Consider the following 24,132-nt stretch of genomic DNA (forward strand, 5'->3'; position numbering starts at 1 on the left):
TTCCTACCTTGAATATAAATAAGTATTTAGTATCATCCTTTGCAACGAATAACCATCAGTGTCGTAAAATAAACCAAAGTTAATCACTACATGTTTGATATGCCAACATAATTGAAATCAAGCTTTAAGTTGGATAACTGAAAATTACGTGTGATATGACATATTTGGAAGAAGAAACCGCTTTGGCACCTCTAATTTTGCCTCAAACTTTTTGGGACAATTACAAATGGCACCAAGGAATGACCCCTATCTCTAGTTAGTGAATGTTTCTCTTCCCACACTGAATATGTACTAGTAGGTAAATGTTACCCATATTACTTTAGAAGAATTTCAAATATAGATACCTTCAAATACCTTGAAATGCAAGAAAATTATATAAAAATAATAAATACCAAAATATAAAGTTAAACTTCACTGATACAATAGCTTGAATATCACAAATCTTAATTTAGTTGCCCTTGGCAAAAGCTAAGTCCTCACTGTATTAGTTGAAGACATATTTTCTGTAGAATAATAACAAACCATTGCATGTACTTCATAAACATGCTCGCTTTAGGGGAACACGACCGACCGTGGAATGGCTGTGTGACGTAGTAACGGTCACAGCAAATACCAAAGATAAACCCAACAGAACAGAAGCCATCTCAGGAAAGCCATACATTCAGGTACTGGATGAAACACTCCAATGAGCCGATTGCATAAAACAAATGTTGAGACCGATCTCAGTTCAGCTTCCCAACAGACAAAACCGTTCACATTTCATCAACCAGGACGTGCCATACATTGCTTCCCTTCTACTGATCCCAGATCAATACAATCGTTTGTATTTGTTTCATCAACATTGGGGAGCGTTCGGGTGGGGGGGAGTCAGTCACACTGACGTCAGAGTTCAGATGAGGGCGACACACTCGACACACGACAGGAAGCAGGAAAGAACATCTCACACTTCCTCTGGCTCCTCCTGTTTCCCTGGCAACCACAAGCAACAAAATATCAAACACCTCTCCGAGGCGTCTCCTAACACCATGTGCACCCGGCCCTCCTGCTCTAGGGCCTGAGGGTCATGCTGGACGCCTCCTCCTCCTCCTCCCTGCTCCTCACACTGGAAGCCTCCTCCTCCTCCTCCCTGCTCCTCACGCTGGACGCTTCCTCCTCCTCCTCCTCCTCCCTGCTCCTCACGCTGGATGCCTCCTCCTCCTCCTCCTCCTCCCTGCCCCTCACGCTGGACGCCTCCTCCTCCTCCTCTTCCTCCCTGCTCCTCACGCTGGACGCCTCCTCCTCCTCCTCCCTGCTCCTCACGCTGGACGCCTCCTCCTCCTCCTCCTCCTCCTCCCTGGTCCTCACGCTGGACGCCTCCTCCTCCTCCTCCTCCCTGTTCCTCACGCTGGACGCCTGCTCCTCCTCCTCCTCCTCCCTGCTCCTCACGCTGGACGCCTCCTCCTCCTCCTCCCTGCTCCTCACGCTGGACGCCTCCTCCTCCTCCTCCCTGCTCCTCATGCTGGACGCCTCCTCCTCCTCCTCCTCACGCTGGACGCCTCCTCCTCCTCCTCCTCCCTGCTCCTCACGCTGGACGCCTCCTCCTCCTCCTCCCTGCTCCTTACGCTGGACGCCTCCTCCTCCTCCTCCCTGCTCCTCACGCTGGACGCCTCCTCCTCCTCCCTGCTCCTCACGCTGGACGCCTCCTCCTCCTCCTCCTCCTCCCTGCTCCTCACGCTGGACGCCTCCTCCTCCTCCCTGCCCCTCACGCCCTAGAGCAGGAGGGCCTGGTGCTCTAGGGTGAGAGGATCAGGCCGGTGTCCTCCTCCTCCTCCTCCTCCTGCTCTAGGGTGAGAGGATCAGGCCGGACTCTTCCTCCTCCTCCTGCTCTAGGGTGAGAGGATCAGGCCGGACTCCTCCTCCTCCTCCTCCTCCTGCTCTAGGGTTGGAGGATCAGGCCGGACTCCTCCTCCTCCTCCTCCTGGTCTAGGGTGAGAGGATCAGGCCGGACTCCTCCTCATTCTCCCTGCGCTGGAAGGTGGCGTGGGCCAGCTCCAGGTCCACCACAACGCCCAGCACCCGCTCTGCCAGCACACGGCCGCACTTCTGAGGACCAACACTGCAGCCTGCACCACCTGGGACCAGAGAGGGAGAGACAGAGGGGAGATGTTACTGTGAAGAGAGAGAGAGAGAGAGAGAGAGACAGAGGGGGGATGTTACTGTGAAGAGAGAGAGAGAGAGAGAGAGAGAGAGAGAGAGGGGATGTTACTGTGAGGAGAGAGAGAGAGAGAGAGAGAGAGAGAGAGAGAGAGAGAGAGAGAGAGAGAGAGAAAGAGAGAGAGAGAGAGAGAGGGTGGACGTTAATGTGAAGAGAGATGGAGAGAGTGAGAGTGAGAGAGAGAGAGTAAGATAGCTTTTGGCTGTAAGCTATCTAGCCAGCTAGGGAACTCAGCTACTAAGAGACCTGAGTGGTGTGAATGGCAGAGCAGTTAGGGTGGTGATATCTCAGGAGCTGTAAAAGTTTCAAACCAACACTGTGTAGGGCGGCCACTCCAGAAATACTGTAATACACAAAATACAAAACCCCCTGCTAAAGCTTCATCCACTCAAACTAATGTTCTCTTTGGTAGAATATCTCCTTTACGAGAAAGGAAACAAAGCATTGCAGTTCCTGTTTCCCAGCCCAGGCTCTGACCCCTTCCCAACCCCCAGAAGTAGTGCTGTAACACATTAGGCCAGTTGGAGCCGAAATGGGCCCCCACCCGGCTCTGACCTTGATCCTCAGCAGAGCGGGCTCTCTTCTCCTCCTCCGTATCGCCGGCTGCCGGGTCCAAATACTTTTTCCTGCAGAAAACGTAGGATAACCCAAAGTGACCTCCTGAGCGGGAACTCATCAAAACAACCTGAAAACCTTCAAGGGCATTAACGTGGTTCACAAGTCCTAGGATCGACGTGCAACAGGACCCTGTGGCAGTGAGCACAAGAATGGCGTCTCTCAAGAGTCGGCCCCACTTAATACCCGAGTTTGTCCCTGCCTTGCTGGAGCTGCTTGTAGATGGTCTGGGTCTCCACGTCGGGGTCCAGGGGGTCGCTCCAGTCCCCAAGGGTCACAGCTGAGTGGCTTCTGCTGCATCCTAGGGCTGGGCACACACACACACACACACACACACACACACACAAACACGCACACATACACACACACATACGCACACGCACACACACAACACACAAACACGCACACATACACATACGCACACGCACGTACACACACATACACACACACACACACACACCACACACACACGCACACAACAGTTGAACACTGCTGCCCGCTCATAACATGACGCTTTATGTTGAGTTTGTTTGTTGACAAGTTTGTACAAATGCGAGCATTTGTACAAACTGCAGTATCAAACCAGTATCCCACCAGTAGCAAACCAGGGAAAACCAGTACCAATATCAAACCAGAGCTACTCTCCGCCCAAGGGGCAGAGACGAGCTCGACCAGGGTGACACTGGCTGCAGGGTGATACAGAGTGATACTAGCTTGATACTGGTGAGATAGGTTTGCTTTGAGGTTACACCTTTGATGTCACATGTTTTCCCCACGTTGCGCGATAAAAGCATCTAAACAGGTAAATAGTCTGACGGTAAATAGATGAACACACAAGCAGCCACAGCTGATCAAACCAAGGTAAGAATAGCTATCTGATGCAGCCCCCGGCGGGGGGGGCCCTCGGGGGCCTCTCACCCCCACGCTCCGCATGCAGGCAGCAGCTCCACTTGCCACTGCGATGCGCCCCCGGGTGGAAAGAGGGCAGCATGCGCTCGTTGTAGATGCTGGCTTTCCGGATCGCCGACAGCCACTGGTTCAGGTCGTTCACATTCTACACGCGCACACACACACAAACACACACACACGTGTACGTATAAGCCGGGGCATGTGCGCCACACACACACAAACACACACACACGTGTACGTATAAGCCGGGGCATGTACGCCACACACACACAAACACACACAAAGATCCATTCACAAGACACACAGTGTGATGGGAGACAACCCTTCTACGCAGGTCTGTGCGTGTGTTTAGAGCAGGGCCTTCTCCCTTCTCTCAGTCTCTTCTTTAAAGACGCATCCTCTCTTATGAGCCACAGGGGAAAGATACATCCTGTCTCCCACATCCCTCTATAAATCCAGAGCCACACACACTGGCGCGCTGGGGCCCATGTTGGGTGTCACGGGTATGAGTTAACAGGTTCTTGGTATGTTTATGATGCAATCATGGTAGAAATAAGTTTTGGTGTTCCTTAAGGCAGAAAAAAATGCTGTGCTGGTCCTTTAAAGCAGGAAGAATATGCTGTGCTGGTCCTTTAAAGCTGGAAGAATATGCTGTGGCGTTCCTGTTATGCTGTGGCGTTCCTTTAAGGCAGGAATAATATGTTGTGTCGTTCCTTTAAGGCAGCAAGAATATGCTGTGGCGTTCCTGCGAGCACATGCTCAATAAAATGGAATCTTGCTTATACTCTCCCCTTTTCTTTTAGGTTGAGGTATGGATTCAGAACAGTCATGGTCAGGGCTGCCCTAAACACAAACCTAGAATGTTGACAATGACCCTTTCCAATTAAATACCAAATCTGTTTTCAATCTTAAAGTGAGATAAAAGCCTCACACTTTTCATGAATTAAAGTACAGAGCAAGTCAATGACCAAAAAGTAACCTCTCATTGTACTCTTACCCTCTTAGTGTTACCACACCTTATCTTACCTTACCTGGGTATCTACACTGGATGCACATGGTGTGACAGGTATCGGCACTGGATGTAGACAATGTGACGGTTACCTTGCACTGGATGTACATGGTGTGCAGCTGTGCGTCGTTGTCCTGGGTGATGACCTGCATCACGTGCTGCTGCTGAAAGGCGTTCTCGTCCACCCTCTCCACTGCACACACACGCTGAATAGGGATGGAGGAGCGCACCTGCAACGGTTCAGACACAAACAGCTCCACCAATTAACGCCGGCGGCCTCGGTTGCTGCTGCCGCTGTTTCACGCCAGAGTGGATCTAAAAGGGTCGCGGTTGGAACAGGAACGAAAGTCAACCTGGTGCATCATTTCTACCATTACAGTAAAGTGATGCAGAATGATAAACAGTTTGGCAGAGAGCCGGTTGGAGGGGCGGGGGAAAGAGAGGGGGGTTGGTGGCTGTAGCGCGGATACAGGGATACTTTCAAGTGTAAATCAGCCACCTCAAATGGGGAGCTTGCATCACTGGATGAGGTGGATGGCGGTGGAGGAGGAGGGTTGGAATATTGTTTCCAATCTGGTTTACAATGTTAGCATGAATATCTTTAGCCCCCAATTAACCCAGGCCTTTATTCCAGTCACACAAAGCGGGACGAGGCTGAAAGCCTTTTTGCTGGGTTTTCCGTCTTTTGTATCTCTGTCCCACTCTCAATCTCTCTCTCTCTTCCTCTCAACTCTCCCTCCCTCTCTCTTTGTCCCTCCAACTCCCCCCCCCTCTCTCTCTGTGTCTGGTGAAAGAGACAGGGGATCATTACAGGGTTGGTCACCACGGGGTGATGAGTTCTGATCTAATCATCCTCCAGGAGACGGGAGAACCGACGGACCGATTAGAACCAGCCAAAGGACCCTTCAGAGGAGGTGACCTCCGAACCTTTGACAGAAACTGAATCCTCTGCTCACAGCGAATCCCCATCACTGGTGTGATTTCAGTCGGACAGTGATGGGTGATTTCATAGCAGGTACCAGGGAGGAAGAGAGCATTGTCACCCGTACTCTACGTCCACAAAGCCTTTCCCCAGGACACTAACCACGCTGTTCGAATGTAGGGGGGGGGGGGGGGGGTCATAAGTATCGTTTCATATAGATGAAAGTCAGTCGGATCCTAAAAGCTACAGTAAAACTATTCAATTAATAAAAAATTATAGTCACCTTAGACATTATCAACAAAAAACATTGATGTTTAAAATCATATTTAAACATTCACATCGGTTTAAGAGAGTCAACACTGCGGTACAGCGGCAGTAGAGCAGCCCCCCATCTTCTGGCACCTCTGCGTGCTCCTACCTGCCAGTCGGGCGTCTTGGCGTAGGCCAGGGTCTCGCTGGTCAGCCAGAAATAGCGCTTCTTGAAGGCGAAGCGGGACAAGAGCTGCGGGCCCTCAGCCTTGTGCTTGTGCAGGTACCCCTCCTTCACGGTGACCGAGGGGAGGAACCTGGCCCTCAGGGGCCCCTCGGAGACTGGGGGACGGAGAGGCGAGGAGCAGGGGGGGGGAGGAGGAGAGGGATGGTAAAGCCTACTGTTTCATGGCTTTACTTTATTCTATGTGTGCTTGGGAACTTTCACAATTGCAACCATGGCAGTGTGTACCGGTGTGGGAGTGTGTGTGGAGGATGGCTGGTTTAAGCAGCCTCACCTGGCTGAGTCTGATTGGACTCTGGGGCTGGGTGAGGCTGCACACCTTATAAGACATTGAGTAATAAGAGAGCACGGGTTAAACCGGCCATCACCGCACACACTCGGGGAGAGATCTCCGGCAAGGCAGTGGAGCAACCGTGTCATGCTCATTAACTGCCCCCGCTACAATAAACTGGACTTCAACATCACCACCCTGTGTCCTGTGTTGAGCCCAGAAAAGTACCCTAGGTGGAGAGGGAGGGTGGAGAGAGACTGATGGATTTCGGCCAAAGGCAGTGAAAGAGAAAGACGAAAAACAAACAGTGAAACTAATCAAAATGTATCAAAGTAAACACAAGGTGGAGCAATAGCTGTACTTCTGTACACCAATCAAACAACAACAGAGGCAAGATGCACACTGGCATCAACACATTTCCTTATTTTTAGCACCTCGCTTGCTTAACTTAGCCTTAACCTTTCTTTCTCCCATCATAACATCAGACACACCTTCAAAGAGACAGAAGCCAGCGACACAAATCCATCTGAAGAGCACTAAATGTCAAACTGGCCTTTAAAGTGGGTGGGGGTGGGGTGCACAGAGTAACAAACAACACAACTCAGACGGCCTGGGCTATCCCAGCCACACACTCCATCACACAGGAAGCAGGGGAGCAAGATGGCGGTGTACGGGTGCTGATGAGCGTTGCGTTTGTTGGCGTGTGTTTCGGTTTGGCAACGCTACTCAGGTCTACGGTCTGTCGGCCGCGTCTGCTCCCGTCTTATGAGCGTGCTTCTTACGCCTCCGGCCAGTTATGAATATTTCACCAGCGGTGTATTGTTCCTGGTTACCCGGGCGTCGTGCAGCACCTGGCAGGTGGCAGATTAGCATCAAGGGTGGGCCGCCGGTACACCTACACCTGCTCTCCTTTCTTATTCACCCTGCTGAGGGATCGCTCTTACCGCCGTCGTGGTCGATGTCAATCAGCTTGTCCAGGAAGTCCTTGACGGACGCCACGCTGCAGAGGATGATGGGATGGAGCGGTGCCATCCACTGCTCCTTGCCGTGACCCAGCTGCAGGCCCAGGTTACCAACGCTCTGCAGGGCCTGGTGGGACACAGAGACACAAACCAGTCTGATCCAGGTTACCCACGCTCTGCAGGGCCTGGTGGGACACAGAGACACAAACCAGTCTGATCCAGGTTAAACCAGTCTGATCCAGGTTACCCACGCTCTGCAGAGCCTGGTCAGAACACAGACACACAAACCCGTCTGATCCATGTTACCAACGCCAGAACAAAGACACACAAGCCAGTCTGATGCAGAGGGACTGGGAGTTAAAAGGGTATCAAGAGTTATAGATAACACGTTTTCAAGGTTATACATCTTAAACAATTTAATCGAACAGCCATTGTAATAAGATACAAGGTTAGTCATTTGCTTTGTATAAGTGGCAGTGCTAGCAATCCATTTGTTTTCTCACATCAAAGTGCTCAGTAAATCTCACTTAACTGTCCAAGCGTCTAAATGTTTCAGCTTCTACGAGGGGGAACGTCCCCTCAAGGGGTATAAGGGGGGCCTGACATGTTGCTAACTGACAGCTGAATGATGCTGTAATGCTGTGTGAACCTTTTGTCCCCCAAGCACTGCAGGTGGGCCCTCAAGATCAGACGGTGCCCCCCCACCCCCACCCCAACCCCCACCCCACCCCGCGGGTCAGGCCTGCTGTGGGGCTTTGTCCAGCCCCCACCTGTCTAGGGCCAGGAGGAAGTCCCCTCTCTCTGATGCAGCCCTTTGAACCGTGGACTGGACCCCCCCCCCCCCCCCCCCCCCCCCGCCCACCGCCGCTGCACACTGGGGGTATAAATAGCCCGCTTGCCATCTCCGTGGAGGACGCATGGCAACGGGACTTCAGAACCAGGGACACTGCATCACATCAATCAGCGAGCGGCGAGCAAGAGCCCACGGGTAAACAAGAGGGCCTCCTTCTCTCTCTCTCTCTTTCTTTCTTTCTTTCTTTCTTTCTTTCTTTCTTTCTTTCTTTCTTTCTTTCTTTCTTTCCTTGTCAAGGTGCCAGTGTTGGAGGACACCAGGGACAGCCCAGCTATGAGGAAGCTGCAGTATTCATCGTTATTCTTTCAAAGGACAAAGATACAATACTTTAGCTTCCTCATAGCCTGGAATGTTATTGATATTCAGGTACTGGATCATATCTCGTCAACCAACTTATTTTCATAAAGCCTTCCTGATACAAACCAGCTTTGACTCATTGCCGGCCACACAGCCCGGCAATGAGGAAGCGAAAGGATTTTACCGAAAAAAGGTGTGCTTGATTTAAGCTGACCTAAATTTGATGCATTTGAGTCAACGTTTCTTACTTGAGAGGGGCCCTCAGCAAACACAGAGAGCTGTGGCCAGCAGAGTCAAAGCTGGTTTGTATCAGGAAGACTTTATGAAAATAAGTCAGTTGAGGAGATTGGATCCGATACCTGAATATCCACAACATGTCATAGTGAGACCATTATGTCATTGATTCTCCTTATAAGAGGAGGACAATAGGTCATAAGTCGTGTTCAAATAATGCAGATACTGGCGTTCTTTCTTTCATCGATATCTGTGCCTACACATCGGGTTAATGTAAATAAAGATGAATGAATCATTCCCTTGTCAGAGGATCTTAAAATGTTTGATAAGTAACTTCACTAGAGCATTCAAGTCTACCACTGTATGACAATAACCCTGATCATAGACAGCTTAATCAACAGCGGAAGCTGCTCAGCTCTAGCAGTGTTTGACACTCTCCGTGGTGTTAACAATGCCTCATCCGGAGACACACACAGTCGGGAGAGATGGGAGCAATTATTTATACAAATGCAAATTCACATATTTGGATATTATTCATGTTTTAGACGTAATCAAGTTGTACTTGTGTAATGCTTGTTATAATTTGTGTGTGTGTGTGTGTGTGTGTGTGTGTGTGTGTGTGTGTGTGTGAGTTTGTGGCCATTCATGCAGGGAGCCCCATGCACTCCTGCTGCTAATTGCTAAAACGGCTAATTGCTAGAGCCGGTTTTCACCTGAAAATGGAGCACTTTATCTGGCTAGATAAGATAGACGTGCGTGTGCGTTTGTATGTATGTGTATGTTTGCATGCCTGCATGCATGTGTGTGTGTGTGCGTGAGTGGTTATGGGCGCGCTTGTATGCGTGCATGTGTGTGTTTGTGTGTGTACCTTGGCCAGCAGCAGCAGGGTCCGGCTGGTGCGGGTGTCTGCATGCTGGTCCCTCAGGTGGAAGAGCTTGGGAGTGAGGATGGCAGGTGCGAAGAAACGCAGGAAGAAGAACCCACTGATGGCCAGGTACTTTACGTCCTGTGGAGACCACGGGATTCATCGGTGGGAGATCAGGCCAAAAAAAGAGAGAGAGAGAGAGAGAGAGAGAGAGAGAGACGGACAGACAGACAGAGAGAAAGAGAGAGAGAGGGGACACTGGAGGTGTTATGATTCGATGACAAAATAAGGGCAGGATTTTGATCAGGCCAAGTTTGTATAACCATGTCTATATAATGTATATAATTGTGTAGATGTTTTTTATAGGTGTAGTAATGGTAGATAAGGGAAACAGGATGTTAAGGATGTAAACATCCATTTGGTGATCATATAGACCATATGGACATGGTTTAAGAACATGCTTCAGCACGTTGCCTTTATGCAAGGCCATCTCTTTCCTCTTTGAATCGGTCCCCGGGGTCCCACTCACCTCGTTCTCCGGCTGGACAAACTGCTCCTCCACCCTCTTGTGCAGCTGTTTGAAGACCACCCTCATGACCGGGGGGCACTGGTCCACGGAGGCCACGATGGACTGCAGGATGCTGGTCAGGTAGCCCTGCAGCATCTCCACGCTGCTGTCACGCACCTCCGCCTCCGACACCGCCCCTTTGAAGGAGATCCGCCTCCAGAGGCCGGAGCCACAACGCAGGAAGACGGGGAGGGGAAGAGGGGGGCGGGACACAAGAGAAGGAGCCATCAAACCCCTGAATCGTTGAGGACCTGCGGTGCTACCAGGATCTGTCGGTACATTGTTGAGGACTCGTGATGAGGTCTGCTGTGTCATTACATTGGTCTTGACAGGTGGTTTGTGTTGTTATGCACACAGAGATGTGAACCCGTGGACACTAGTGCTGCCAAGGACACAAGTAGGAACTACACTGCCAGGGTAGTCAAATAATGTATCCAGAGATTTCCCTGTGTCATAGACAGGCATCTCAGGGGGAGGGCGGGGGGAATGGGGGTTGGTGGGAGATGGGGGAATGCCAGTTGCCAAGCAACCGCCTCCCCTCCGCCTTACATTCCTTTTTCCATTTGCTCACATCGACGTGTTCCTGCGGGGGGCCGGCACACTGAGGAGTCCCCTTCCAGCTGCTGGTCTCCCCCACTCGTGTGAGGATGTCACGCTGGCACACGTAACTTAAAGGATTCCCATTGTTCGAGCGTCGAGCCAAGAGTGTATATAACTGATCACAGCACACCCTACGGTTCAGCCGTTCTTGTGCAACTGTTTCAGTTCGATTTCAAGCACATAGTTACCTTGCATTAAATATTTTGTTGAAAGTGAATAAATGACTCGATTCAGATAAGTGAGTTGCACATCATCACACGTTTGGGTAAATGCACGGTAATGCATTTAAGAAAGAAAATCAACCGTCCTGGGAATTTGATGGTTAGTAAGCGGTTGTCGTCACAGTAACGTACCTGGAGCGGTTCTGTTCGATCTTACACGGGTCCAACTCAACATACTTCTTGTCATCGAAGACTCGGTTGATGATGGGCTTCAGCACCTCGTGCAGATAGAGCATGCCAACAGCCTGTCGACACAAAATAATGTATACAACACATATTTATAGCAATACACTGGACTACAGTTCAGAGGCTAAACCTCCATCCCCTTAAACAAGGTAATCAGGGATACCTTCATGAACTGCTCCATAGCTTTGGAGGCGAGCGAGTTGGATCGAAAAAGGGTGTTGGGATCCGCTGTTGTCGAGGAAAATAGAAAAACAAAGAGAAATGTTTTTATTTTTCTCTCCACATCAGACAGTCTGTCCCCTGGGGCGTTGTGCTGTGGAGGGTCTGGGATCTTCGTGTCTCGTCAGCGGTCAGGCTGACCCTCAATAAGGCAGCTCTCTGCTGCCAGGCTACCCAAAGCCTTCAAGGTGGAGGTATTGATCTGTCCATGGAGGGGAGGGCTGGAACCAACACAGTCAGAGAATACACTAGAATACAGAAGAAGGACAACTGTGGTTTTGTTTCCTGATCGTTCAGAAGCATTGGAAAAAAATGTATATCTGGCATTATGTTATTGTTGCATCCCCCCCCCCCCCCCCCTCATCTGAGGACCTCCCACCAGCTATTCTGATCTTATGATCAAACCGCTACGCTTTAGATCATGTGCCGTTGCTATGGAAACTTGGGTAACTGTGCTCATTATCTTAAGCAGCACTGACAAATCCCAGAGACGGGCGTAGTGCAAGTGTTAACTCCACAGCCATGCTGCTGGATGGGTTCAGGCCACAAAGAAAACAGGAATAATGGCTACTTACAAACTTACGCAATTACTGTGGAGAAAGGGCACGATTGGCCTTGGGGCTGGTAAATATAGCGCTGTTGGGCATGGGCACCCACACACACACACCAAGGTTAAGGCGTCGAGAGACCCCGACGGCAACTAAGAGTGAATTATGGAGAACTGTTAAGAGGGCCGTTGGATTGCGAGCAACAAGAGCACACAAACAGATGGGTCGCCCCCACACTGACGCAAGCCAGCCCTGATTCATGCGGACCAACTTAGATCTCACTTATGCCGGGCCATTGTTCTCTGCTTTGTGTGAAGGTTAATGTTTGGAGGCGGGGTGCTACAGGGACTTGACGTCCACTTCATGTAGCAGTCGGTGGTACATCTCGTTTAATTGATCGATCATAACCAAATCACATTAAGTCATGCAAGTGACGGCTAGTGGCTCTGTCCTGATTGGCCGGGTCTTACAGGTGTGATAGACCTCGCGGGTGTTGAGGTAGTCCAGAAAGGGCACCACCAGACCCTGGCCCAGGTAGATCTTCACCAGCGTCATGGCAATATCCTGCCGGCTCTCCACCGTGGTCACCTCCTCCAGCATGGTCAGGGGGCTGCTCTCCTCCACCTGGGGGGCAGGGAGAGGGTGATGGTGAGAGAGAGAGAGAGAGAGAGAGAGAGAGAGAGAGAGAGAGAGAGAGAGAGAGAGAGAGAGAGAGAGAGAGAGAGAGAGAGAGAGAGAGAGAGAGAGAGAGAGGGACAGAGAGTCAGAGAGACAGGGAGACAGAGAGACAGAGAGTCAGAGAGACAGAGACAGAGAGACAGAGAGTCAGAGAGACAGGGAGACAGAGAGATAGAGAGTCAGAGAGACAGGGAGACAGAGAGACAGAGACAGAGAGACAGAGAGTCAGAGAGACAGGGAGACAGAGACAGAGAGACAGAGAGAGAGGACACTGGAGGTGTGATGCTTCGATGACAGAGTAAATAAGGGGCAGGATGGAGATGGAGACGGGGTGAAGGTGAGGCGGACCTCTGTGGGAGAGATGACCGACTCCACCAGCAGGTCCATGAGGGGCTGGTAGTACATGGAAGGGAGGATGCGATCTTCTACCAAGCGCACCTTCAGACGCAGCGCCCCCAATTTACCACTGTGCAGGGAGACAGGGAGACACGCACAAACATGCACAAGATCACACACCCACACACACACAAATACACACACAGAAGGTGAGACATATGTGAATCAGTCACTAAATGTGTCTTCGGCAGCTGGTGTTTATGCACCAAGGACTAGTGGAATGAAAGTGTTTTTTGCGAATTTATTGTGAAATCATTTTAAATATTGCCATAGGTTTACTCAACGCCAAACTCAAGTAAAGACATGGAATCAATTTTCAAGCACATTTCTTAAGAAATCTGGTGCAAGCATTTTATTATTTAACCAGGTTGGTCTCTTGCAGATTTTACATCCATTTATTTTTTAGATCTGGCCAAGACAGCAGCAGCATAGAAGCAATGAAAAGAAAGAATTAACTCAACAACATCAGCACATCATTTTACACATTAAATAATTGTATCTGCCATAGAAGCAAGAACAACAAGGCAGTAGTGTTACATTGTCCAGCCTACTGTCAATCACAGCTTTGGTGATTGACTCAAATTCTGTCGGAGCGACAGATTCTCTCAGTCTAACCCTGTTTTATAGCTCATTCCACGCTGCAGGCCTGAAAACTGGGTGGCTTTCTTGGCAAACTTTCTTTGCCTTAGGGACTGTTAAAACAATGCAATCATTATACCCTAGTCTGTAAGTGCCCTTAGACTGTGAACAGCCTCTGGGTCTAAAAAGGTTGCAGAAGTAATGAGTGAGCTGTCACAGAATGGCCTTGTAAATAAAGTCCTAGTGAAGGCCAGCTCCCTCTGGTAAAGAGTGGCGTGGAAGTAATGATACAACTTCAATCATCAGCAGATATGCAGGGTCTGTTATTTGACTTACATACGACATCAGATTTCCCCGTTTTAATCACTAATACAACTTCCACATTTGGGACTCAAGGCTGTGATTCCCATCGCATGACCCTAGTTTATCCCCGATACCACTGTCCTATCTAGGGAAGATCTGAGCTCCGTTCGGTGAAGCATCTGGTCAGGTTAATGTTTAAGCTTCTTCACAAGACCATCAATATGGCTGCTGGTGGGGAATGTATTAATCTTTAAACAGCTAGATAGGGTTTCGCCTCATGGTCTTTTCCCCCCCTCCCTGCTCTGTGGCTGACCCCCACTGTTAGTTTATGATACCTTTTCCCTGCCCTCACGCCCCTCTCTGCCTGATCCCTTACTCTGACCCCCAGTTTTAGTTGATAAATATGTTTCACCTTCATCCTGTTATTAATCCACCTTCCTGCCAACCCTCTGTCTCTATCCCCCCACCACTGTGGAGGAGTTGATCAAACAATGTATGTGCATTCCCCTTCATCCTGTTCTCATCCTCCTCCCTGCTCCCTCTGTCTCTAACCCCCTTTTGTTCTTAAGGCCATTGATCCTCGGAGCAGCTGAGGGGTCGGTATCAGCACTAAGGGGCCCTTCCCTCGTTGCACGGCCTAACGACAGATCCCCCTCAGACCAATAGGTCAGGGGTCCATCTTACCCAAGTATCACATGACCCCACCATATCTTTAGCCTAGTGAGGGAGTAAGTGGTCTGTGTTTGGCTTGATTTGAATAACAGTAACCCAATAGGAATCAGGGTTACACCTTTTTGTAAAATGACAGTTAATGATCTGAGGTAACTGAGAGCCCGGCCTTAGACATGTGCTGTGATATACTTTGTTTTGTGATGAATCATGGGATACTAATGGGGGAAGAAGAATGGGAGAGCACGCAGGATTAACACCCAGAAAGAGAGAAGTTAGGTAACCACAGAAGACATGTTGTTTTACAAGTTAGACTGCGGTCTATCAGCACCCGACACTGATTGGCTGAAAGAGAAAGCCTAGCTTAAGGTTTCAAGTATGATTTTACATGGAGAACCTTGAAGTTATGAGAAGTCATGAAACCCATTCGTCTTAAACAACTCTGAACATTCCAACATCTGCATCTTTTCTCATCTTTTTTGTTTTAAGGAAGCAGTAAAAGGTGCATATATTAACATGCAAACCAGCCTTTGTGATCTAAAAAAGAACACATATTCCCCACTACAGTGAACCATCCCAGTTCAGTGAAGTTACAACACTGAAATTTTGTGTTGTCACTGCCGAGGGATGGCCTGTGGGCTTCCCATAAACAGAAAATGTATGCATTGTGCTGTTAACGGATGTGGATTTTTTTTATGGTAATGACTAATGATCATTAGAAAATATACACTGATTTTATTGTTAAGAATAAAATCGGAGCTCTTAAAAACCTTGGACCTTAAGGGCGAGACACAAATCACAATTTGTTAGGTTAATGGTGAATAGATGGTAAAAAAGATCAGAGCTGCTTCAGCTGCTCATCTAGAAAAATCCTGAGACTGTGTGTCTGTGGGTGATCCGTTGGAGCCCACCTGCATGCCAGTAGACATGCTGAAACTTTCGTTTAACAATCAATAAGAAGGATATTGACAGGAAAAGGCATGTTTAGAAATGCCTAATGGTAGCTATGTTTCCACTGTGCTTTCAGTGCTAGTCTCCAGTTAAAAGAAAGCTTTGGGATCTTCGACCTGGAGCCTATTTTGCGACCGCTTTGGGTCCAATGTAGGACTAATGTGGACAATGATTTTTTTGATTGGTCCAGTATTGAGCGAGAACTATGCAGCGAAACGGCTGCAATGTAATATTTTGGGCCAATTAACGCCCTTCTATGTACGTCCTCTAACAGTTTTGTGTTTTTCATTATTATTAATTAATAACTTGTTTTGCTTGATCACCGTCCGTTTGTTACTGTGTCCAACCTAGTCCTGCTCAAGGAGAAATTTCTCTCTGATACCTTGATGTTGTCGGTTATTTCCCTATTGTCATTTCAATCTCATCCCTCTGTCCCCCGAATCGTTAAGATAACACTGAACTAGGCCTCCCGTTATCCAACACAACAAATGCTCCACTCACCAGCTCTCACTCACGTTCCAATCATTCTCCTCCCGCAACTCAACTCTCCTTGAGCGCGTCTTAATCGGAACACAACAGCAAACGGCCCGGATCAAGAGAAAGGTATAGAAACAAGGGATCCTTTACATAATGATATGATATAATCTGAGCCCTGGCAAATACAACCTCTTTTAGAGGACATACAATGACAGGCTCTATTGCCCTAAAGGATTACATTTCTGCCCGTTGTATGGATTAAGAGTACAGCGTTTCTCGTTCACCATCAGACCGAGCCCAGTTTTCTTTGAGGTTTTCAGCTGGTCAGGATTTTTTTATGTATGAGTTTTTCAAACAACATAGACAGATCACTCTTGATAAAGTCTGGCGCACACACACATACACATGCAGCGTCAACACACTGCACTGACAAACATATCCATAATCCTTACCCTACATCATCTTCATTGTTCCCCAGAGGGAGCAAACGGAACCAGCCCTGCAGCAGAGGTGTCTTCTGCAAGCAAGCGAAGGGGATTTCAACCTGTGTGATGATAAACACAAACAGGGAAGACCAAAACCCATCAGTCCAGAGCAATCGGTGAAGGAAGACCGGACAGGGCATGACATCCCATGTATGGCTTGTCATCAGGATGCTGGTCACCTTTCCCAGGAAGTCATTCTTGCCCACCATGTCCCAATCCCAGACCTCCAGCGTGACCATGGCCTCGTCGCTCAGCTCTTCCAGCTCCAGATCCAGCTCCAGGTTTTCTCCCCAATGTGGAAAACGAGTCTTCTTGATAATCTTGAGAAGTCAAGGCATGTAAAATTAATTCACAAAGACCTCCATGCTCCCCAAACAGACAACATTCATATGAATATTTATTAATGCAAAAAATATATATATACTGTATATATATATAGAGAGAGAGAGAGAGAGAGAGAGAGAGAGAGAGAGAGAGAGAGAGAGAGAGAGAGAGAGAGATAGAGAGAGAGAAAGGCAGAGAAGGGAGGAGACAGAGACAAAGAGAGATTAGGAAAAGGGAGAACAAAAAGGAGGGAGGGAGAGAACACAAAACTAAATTTGAAACAAGTGCTGTCGACTCCGTCGGCATGGTTTCCAAACGAGCTGCCATGTAGCGCTCACCGAGGTGTCTGCGCTATGGTGGTTGACGATGACTCTGGCGAACGGGTCCGAGGTTCCCGAGATGTCTCTGGGAGCCAAGTCCCTGGTGCATGATGGGAAAAGGATAGGAACACTCAACACTACTTCAATATCACCAACTCTGATGAGCCAAAGGCAGTGAAGGAGTAAGAGACGTGGTGGGGATGGGGATGGGGATGGTGGTGGGGGGTGTAGCTGAAAACACTCACCACACCACATTTCTTAAAATTAGTTAAATGTAATCATGGCCCCACACACAGAGCCAAGCCACGGCTGACAGGCTCGCTAGCACCCAGCCAACCCAATGGAGGGGGCGGGGCCAGCAGGGGGCTCCCAGATGGAGCTCTGAGTGGAGAGGCCTGTGGTCACATGACTCAGGGGCTAACAGAGAGCGCTGAGTGAGGAGGAGGAGGAGGAGGAGGAGGAGGAGGAGGAGGAGGGCAGGATGACGGTGACAAAGTGAGAGCGGCGATAAACACCAAGCAGCCTCTTCCTCAGAGTGAGCAGCCCGGCCGCAGGCTGGCTGGCTGGCTGGCTGGCTGGCTGAATGGCTGCATTGCTGGATGGATGGCTCACCACGAGTGGGAAGATCGTTTAGTTAGCTCAATCATCCCACCTAAAGGGTGTTGATTCAAACCCAAATTCAAAAGGGCATCCTTAAACAACAGGCCATACCGTACCTGCTCATGAATTACATGTATATAATCCCTCTAAGCTAAATGTATATGTCTAAATATCAGAAAAATGGATATGCACTTCATCTCATATATGAAGATATGCATCTTTCTCACAAAACTAATCACTAATGTATGGATAATGTACATGTGACCTTAGCGATATGTGTGTGTATGTCTCCTCGGTCATCACACTTTAAATGCCAAGTCAAATGTATGAAATGTGTAAAAGAGATTAACATTATCGCTATAAACATTTAACCAAACCATTCATTGAAGAAAACAGATGTTATTTATTTGACACAGTCCAAAGGCTGGCCTACACTATGCAATTCAATTAAATTTTCAATTCAATTTTATTTGTATAGCCCTTAATTACCATTACAGTCTCAAAGGGCTTAACAGGTCAAATATTTATGACACTATGCAACATCCACAATAACTATTGAGTACGTATTCATAACTGAATGGACTTGTTTACCTGAAGAGCCACAGGACCGACAGCCAGAGTCTTACCTGGCCTCGATGATGTGACAGCGCAGGCAGACCTTCTCTGTGTCTCTGTGCAGCTCCAAACCCAGGTGGATCTCCCCCTGGACCTCCTCATCTGGGTTCACTCTGGTCAGGTTGACCCAGCTGTCCAGGCCTGGGACACATCACAACACATGCAGACGCTCTAACATACATCACAAGTGAAGGGAATTTATGGAAATGGTGGGACAGTTGGAATCCTTTGACTATAAATGTGTCTAAAACCGAAGGCCACCCATTTCAAACACACATAGCTACCATGGCACATGGCAGAAACATGGCAGTTCATTTAGGATAAACTGCATATTTTGCATGGATGGTATGAAGCATGTAGACTCTATGCATGGAAAAAAACAGCTGGTCCTGCTTTCTCCCCTTTATGACTATGATCCATAACATCACATAATCATGGATTGGCAAGCAATGCAGCCAGAAAAGATGGTCATTAGAAAATGCATTAATTTACATAGATTCAAAATACATCTCAATAGCTACACGACTGTTTAAATTAGTTCCTGCAGACAAGAATCTTTTAAGTCACAAGGAAATCAGAAATGAGCATGAGCCTGAGCATGAGAAAATAAATAAATAGGTATTGGATGTGTGACAGATTATTCAGTAACTTTCCCAGAAGGTCAGCTTTAAAGAAAAAAAAAATCTGTCCTACTCAATCACAGAGACTTTATTTATCTCAGTCATGGGAATCAATCTGTTTTGACCTCTGGGCTCGGGCGGCAGGGTCATGTGGCTAGCCTTGTACACATAGACCCATGGAGCTGGTCCAGAATTACCTTTGGCTTGGGAACCGATGGCCTCTTTGCTGAGAGATATCTTCCCGATGACGTCATCATGGCTGAAGCGAAAAATAAGGTACGTTAGAGATCGGCCAAAATGAATCCTTGCATTGGACAGAGTGAGAATAACAACTGAAGAATTAGGCTTGACGTTAATTAAATAAAATAAAGTTAAAGAAACCCTATTCTATCATCTCAAACGGAAATGTTTGTTGATGTATGTTTGGTTTTCTAGCTGTCAGACTGTACACAGTGCTTTAACCTTGGGGCATCCATCAAGGGTAAATAACTTACCCGCCGGACCACGTGAGCCAAACCCTGTCCTAACTAACACCCCCGTTATCACTCGTTAGGCCACGTCACTCAGGAGCAGGAGGTAGGACGTTACCCGATGGTGTCTTCGTCCATGACGTAGAAGGACAGCGAGTGGAACCCCATGGGCAGGTGGAGGGTGTACTCCTCTCCCCAGAACGGATTCAGGTTCTTCCAGATCGTGGCCGTCCTAAAATAGAATATTATATATATGTTAACATCATGCTTTTCTCTAAAAACATTCTGCTGCACACTACCTATCTTATTTTTATCTATATTTTGCATTTGTAGTTTACACTAATTTCTTCCTCTCTGCACTCCAATTCATCCCCATTTTATTTTCTAATGTTCTGATCCTGTGAAGGAAAGACAGCAGTTGGTTGGATTAGGGAACATTATTCTGTGTAAAGATTGCCAGTGTCCCAAACTGATATCATGCATATTAGATGTTAATCGACTGTTCATACATAGACCTAGGCTATATAAAGACTGTTGTGCATCTGATTCAGTTCATGGCTACAGAGTAGTGTGAGGAGCATCTGTCTTCAGTTGAACAACAGAAACGTTGGCATTTTATTTAGACAAACCTATTTATTGTAACAAACCAATAATGAACGCAGTAAACATGCTTCTTGGTGAGATTCCCACCAGGGTCATGCTCTGACCGGCTGCATAGCACAATCAAGAAGCCGGCGAGGCACCAACGGCTAGCATAACAACCACCCCGGGGTATTGTTTTTGGTGCATACAAATGCTTAAAAATAACATTCACGGAGGCAGAAAATGCACTTTTTATATACAGTCTTTGGGACATGGTGAGTATTCCGGCTGGGAAGTGATCTATAAATCGCCAGCCTTGACTCCCATCCTTCTCCCCATAACGGGGACTCCCTGCAATAATTAATGCATCCTCTCCATGGTTACCCAAGGTTGTCTTAAAGGCCAGTCAAGTATCAGGTTTTCTGTGCACTAGGCATAATTACCTTGTGGGAAAGAACCACGGCACGACTCCATGCAGGGAACCCTGCCTTAGGGAGACTAGTGGGGGGACAGACATACAGAACCAACACCTATCTAAAGCCAGACGTTGATAGCCTATAATCAGCAGGCGATATCATTGTTTAGTAATACTATTTTGTTCTACTCGCCGTTCCCATAATTGAGATTAATTGTGTGGCACAATTGCCAACACGCGCAGTGTTGAAGTGATCAACCAGCGGACACCACTCACCTCGCCACCACTTCATTGTCAACTTTTACGATGCAGTAGGGATCACTGGTCCCGGACCTGGGATGTCGGGAAGGACGTGTTAGCATGCGTGAAATAACGCGATCATAAGAGTAGCAGCCAACTCATCCATACATCAAATACATGCTCCCCCCTGAGATTTGGATGTAGGTCTTTATATCCTAGTAGCATGTGTACGTAAATATTACGATTTATCATCCCGATGATTTAATGCCAATTCCCGCTACGATTAAAAATATACTTTCTCCAAACGGTCAGTCTTACACAACGTTAATGAACTGCTATTTGATCTATCAACGTTAATACATAGAAACGATGAAAACCCCGGTGAAATGTAACTTACACGTCTTTGGCTGGGAGACTCCTGCCCTCGACAATTCGAAAATAAAGAGACGTATTTTTGGCCATTTTAATAAGAATGGTTAATTATCAAAAGGTTCTTCTCGTGCGCCCATCCGTGCGGACAACAGTGCGGTCCCTCAGTCTCCGCACCTGAGCTTCATCTCACCGCGCCTCCCGCGCGTGACGGCGCGCGGCGCACCAGGCGGTGCGCAGCACGCGGCGGAGGCGGCGCTGGTCCAATGGGTCGGGGTGGAGGGAAGGAAAGTTCAACTGGTTGCAGAAGAAGCGCAAATCTTTTCCGTTAACCTGTTGGTGGTTGACGAAGTAGTAGTAGTGTAAGATAATCAGAAATGTATATTTCAGGAGAATTTAAACAAACAAACAAAGAAATGAAAACAAATGATCTCAAATGTCGGTTCAACATGTTGGATACCTTGGAATCTTGTGAATAAATTGCCTTTCCAATGCAGAAATGAACGTCGCCTATTAATTGTTCTAATCCTAAATGGTAAATATGTAAGTTGATGAGACGTTGTTTCATGACATCATGCGCCACCTGGCGGGGGTGTTGAATAATGCAGCTCGTTGTGTCCATCATCCGGAAAGGGTTTTAGCGGTGGCGTGTAGGTGACGTCTACAAACAGACAACAACACAATAAACGTCGAAAAAAGAAAAGCCAACGAAAAATAAAACCTGTGTCTTCGAAATATTTAAAAATAACAATAAGAAAATAAAAAAATATTTAATGATTCATTCTAAACAGGCGCAAAGGGGACTGCTGCGCGGGGTCCTCTTGCTGTTGTGCTTTTGCATCTACGAAATGTTCTTGTAACTTCTCTCAATTCTGGCAGAATACGGAAATATGCGGGACACTGTTCATTAGTCAGTGGCCAAAATAAGGTAGCTATGTTGTTCTAATCACACGCTTGTGTTAGTTCATATTTTGGTCGGCCGGTGACTAACTTAACGGTGTGTTTCCAGAGCCGGGGATGGATGTTCAGTCAGGATCCCCCTTCGGCCAGGGCGACTCCACCAAACAACAAGAGCGCCACTACTACCTGTTATCTGAGCTGCAGACTCTCGTCAAAGACCTACCCAGGTGACTTACAACCTCCAGAGAAATTAAATATATTTAGAAGTAGGTGAAACTATCATATTTTAATGAAGGCTACATGGATGTACGATAGTCCTTCATCGCAATCACAGTGCTGACTTGTTTCTCCTTGATTAACAGCTCGTTTCAACAGCGTCTGTCCTACACAACGCTGAGTGACCTGGCCCTGGCGCTCATCGACGGCACCGTGTATGAGATTGTGCAGAGGCTGCTAGACATCCAGCATCTCACTGAGAGGAACCTGTATAATCAGAGGCAGAAGCTGCATTGTGAGCATCAAGGTTGGCCCCCGTTTCAACGAAAGAGAGGAACTGCTACGGTCTATGTTTTCGCGTGGTTTAACATGTTCTGTGCTTTTGTTCTGTAACTAGCACTCAAGCAAGAATTGACGAAGAAGCACAAAGCTGCCTTGCAGGTTTGCAAACCGCACAACCTTGCCCTTCTGAAACCAACTCAACAAGCAGAGTTCGAGGTGAGGGCACAGCCACATGGAAATATGGGATGACTGTGATCTTCTGTTTAACCTTAACTTTAATGTATTAGATTACAAAAGGGTTTGGAACTATGAGTTTTACAGAATAAACTAAACTTTTCCTTCATTCTCTAAATCTGGTTGGCTTGTGTAGAACGGGGGAGTTGTTGATTTCTGACAAAAGTGACAGAGTGCCGGTTGAATTTTAATTTGAAGGCTTTGGAGGTACGATTGAAAGAGGAACAGAAGATGATGGACAAAAAGATAGTGGCTGAGATGGATCAGAAGGTGATCGACCAGCAGAACACCCTTGAGGCGGCTGGAGTGGCCGGATTCTTCATCACAACTAATCCCCAGGTTGCTCCTCCGTCCTCATGTTTAAATCTCAAACCGTTGGAAATTGTTTAATTCTTAATCCGTATGAAATTGGTTTAAATGGACGTTAAACAGACTTGTCGGCATGAGTCCAGCAGATGGCGCTAGTTCACCGGCTAACCGATCTGGCTCTGACGGTTTTATGTTCTTCTGTCCTTTCAGGAGTTAACGATGCAGATGAACCTCCTGGAGTTGATTCTCAAGCTTCAGCAGAAGGAGTCCCAGTCGGGAGGCTTCTGCTATTGAGCTGAACGCCCAGTGGAGCCACCGTAGCCCTGCTCTCCTCCCTGGGCAGCCACACGTACTGCATGGTGGTTGTATTCGGTCTTGAATTTAACATCACCGTGTCCCCATCGGTAACATGATGCACCGGAGAACGGTGGTGCAGTTCACCTGGACACGGCAGTCTGCAGCTCACCTGAACACGGCAGTCTGCAGTTCACCTGAACACGGTGGTGCAGCTCACCTGAACACGGTGGTGCAGCTCACCTTAACACGGTGGTGCAACTCAGCTGAGCACACTGGTGCAGCTCACCTGAACACGGTGGTGCAGCTCACCTCAACGCTCAGTGGAATGGTTCAGCTGGTGAGTCAGAGCGGAGTCCTGGTGGGATTCAACTTTCTATTGGTTCATCTTGCGCCATACAGAAGTCAACCAGAACACAAGACAAGAAAGTACACAACCAGGCCAATGGGTCAGTGAGTGGCGAAAGGAAACGCCTTGCCAGATGGATTTGAGTTCCTGTTTAAAAGTATTTGTGTATAAATGTTTTTCTTTTTTAACCGTTGATTGCTGGCCTTTTTCCTGGCAGTAGATGGCGGCAATATAAGTGAACCATTGAATCAAGGGTCTTATTTTTGTAAAATAAATACTGGTCAACCTAAGGATTTGAAGTTTTTTGTATGTCTGTATGTATGCAATGGATAAAAGGGTTAAATAGGTAGACAGTAGACACTCCGTAATAATTATATAAGCAGGGCGGGGTACTCCCATTTACTATTAATGAGAAGGCTTTCGATTGGCGTGCTCCCATCATGCAACGGGAGCTCCCCGATAGTGGGAAGCCAGGGCAGGCTCTCCTCT

At 47.9% G+C, this 24,132-nt stretch overlaps 2 protein-coding genes across 4 annotated transcripts; one reads left to right on the forward strand and one right to left on the reverse strand.

Moving 5' to 3' along the window:
• Nucleotides 1-1,708: 1,708 nt before the first annotated feature.
• Nucleotides 1,709-21,239, reverse strand: rasal1 (RAS protein activator like 1). 2 transcript variants are annotated; one of them, XM_079735568.1, is made up of 21 exons: nucleotides 21,088-21,239; nucleotides 20,727-20,783; nucleotides 19,572-19,685; nucleotides 19,181-19,242; nucleotides 18,375-18,504; nucleotides 17,167-17,248; nucleotides 16,684-16,824; nucleotides 16,472-16,563; nucleotides 12,993-13,110; nucleotides 12,437-12,590; nucleotides 11,363-11,427; nucleotides 11,146-11,258; nucleotides 10,154-10,346; nucleotides 9,628-9,765; nucleotides 7,358-7,502; nucleotides 6,068-6,240; nucleotides 4,820-4,957; nucleotides 3,728-3,863; nucleotides 3,012-3,116; nucleotides 2,750-2,820; nucleotides 1,709-2,111 (listed from the first exon to the last, which is right to left on the reverse strand). In XM_079735568.1, exons 1-21 carry the CDS (start codon nucleotides 21,150-21,152, stop codon nucleotides 1,977-1,979), a joined length of 2,427 nt encoding a protein of 808 aa, XP_079591694.1. In that variant the 5' UTR covers nucleotides 21,153-21,239; the 3' UTR covers nucleotides 1,709-1,976. The 2 variants fall into 2 exon arrangements, with proteins under 2 accessions (XP_079591694.1, XP_079591693.1); XM_079735567.1 differs by having other exon boundaries at nucleotides 2,996-3,116.
• A 631-nt stretch (nucleotides 21,240-21,870) lies between these two features.
• Nucleotides 21,871-23,933, forward strand: dgcr6 (DiGeorge syndrome critical region gene 6). 2 transcript variants are annotated; one of them, XM_079740444.1, is made up of 6 exons: nucleotides 21,871-21,987; nucleotides 22,069-22,186; nucleotides 22,322-22,482; nucleotides 22,573-22,673; nucleotides 22,890-23,030; nucleotides 23,211-23,933. In XM_079740444.1, exons 2-6 carry the CDS (start codon nucleotides 22,077-22,079, stop codon nucleotides 23,292-23,294), a joined length of 597 nt encoding a protein of 198 aa, XP_079596570.1. In that variant the 5' UTR covers nucleotides 21,871-21,987; nucleotides 22,069-22,076; the 3' UTR covers nucleotides 23,295-23,933. The 2 variants fall into 2 exon arrangements, with proteins under 2 accessions (XP_079596570.1, XP_079596571.1); XM_079740445.1 differs by having other exon boundaries at nucleotides 22,322-22,470.
• The last annotated feature ends 199 nt before the right edge of the window (nucleotides 23,934-24,132 follow it).

Source organism: Pollachius pollachius (assembly GCF_949987615.1).
Source record: "Pollachius pollachius genome assembly, chromosome: 1".
NCBI classification, from domain to species: domain Eukaryota; kingdom Metazoa; phylum Chordata; class Actinopteri; order Gadiformes; family Gadidae; genus Pollachius; species Pollachius pollachius.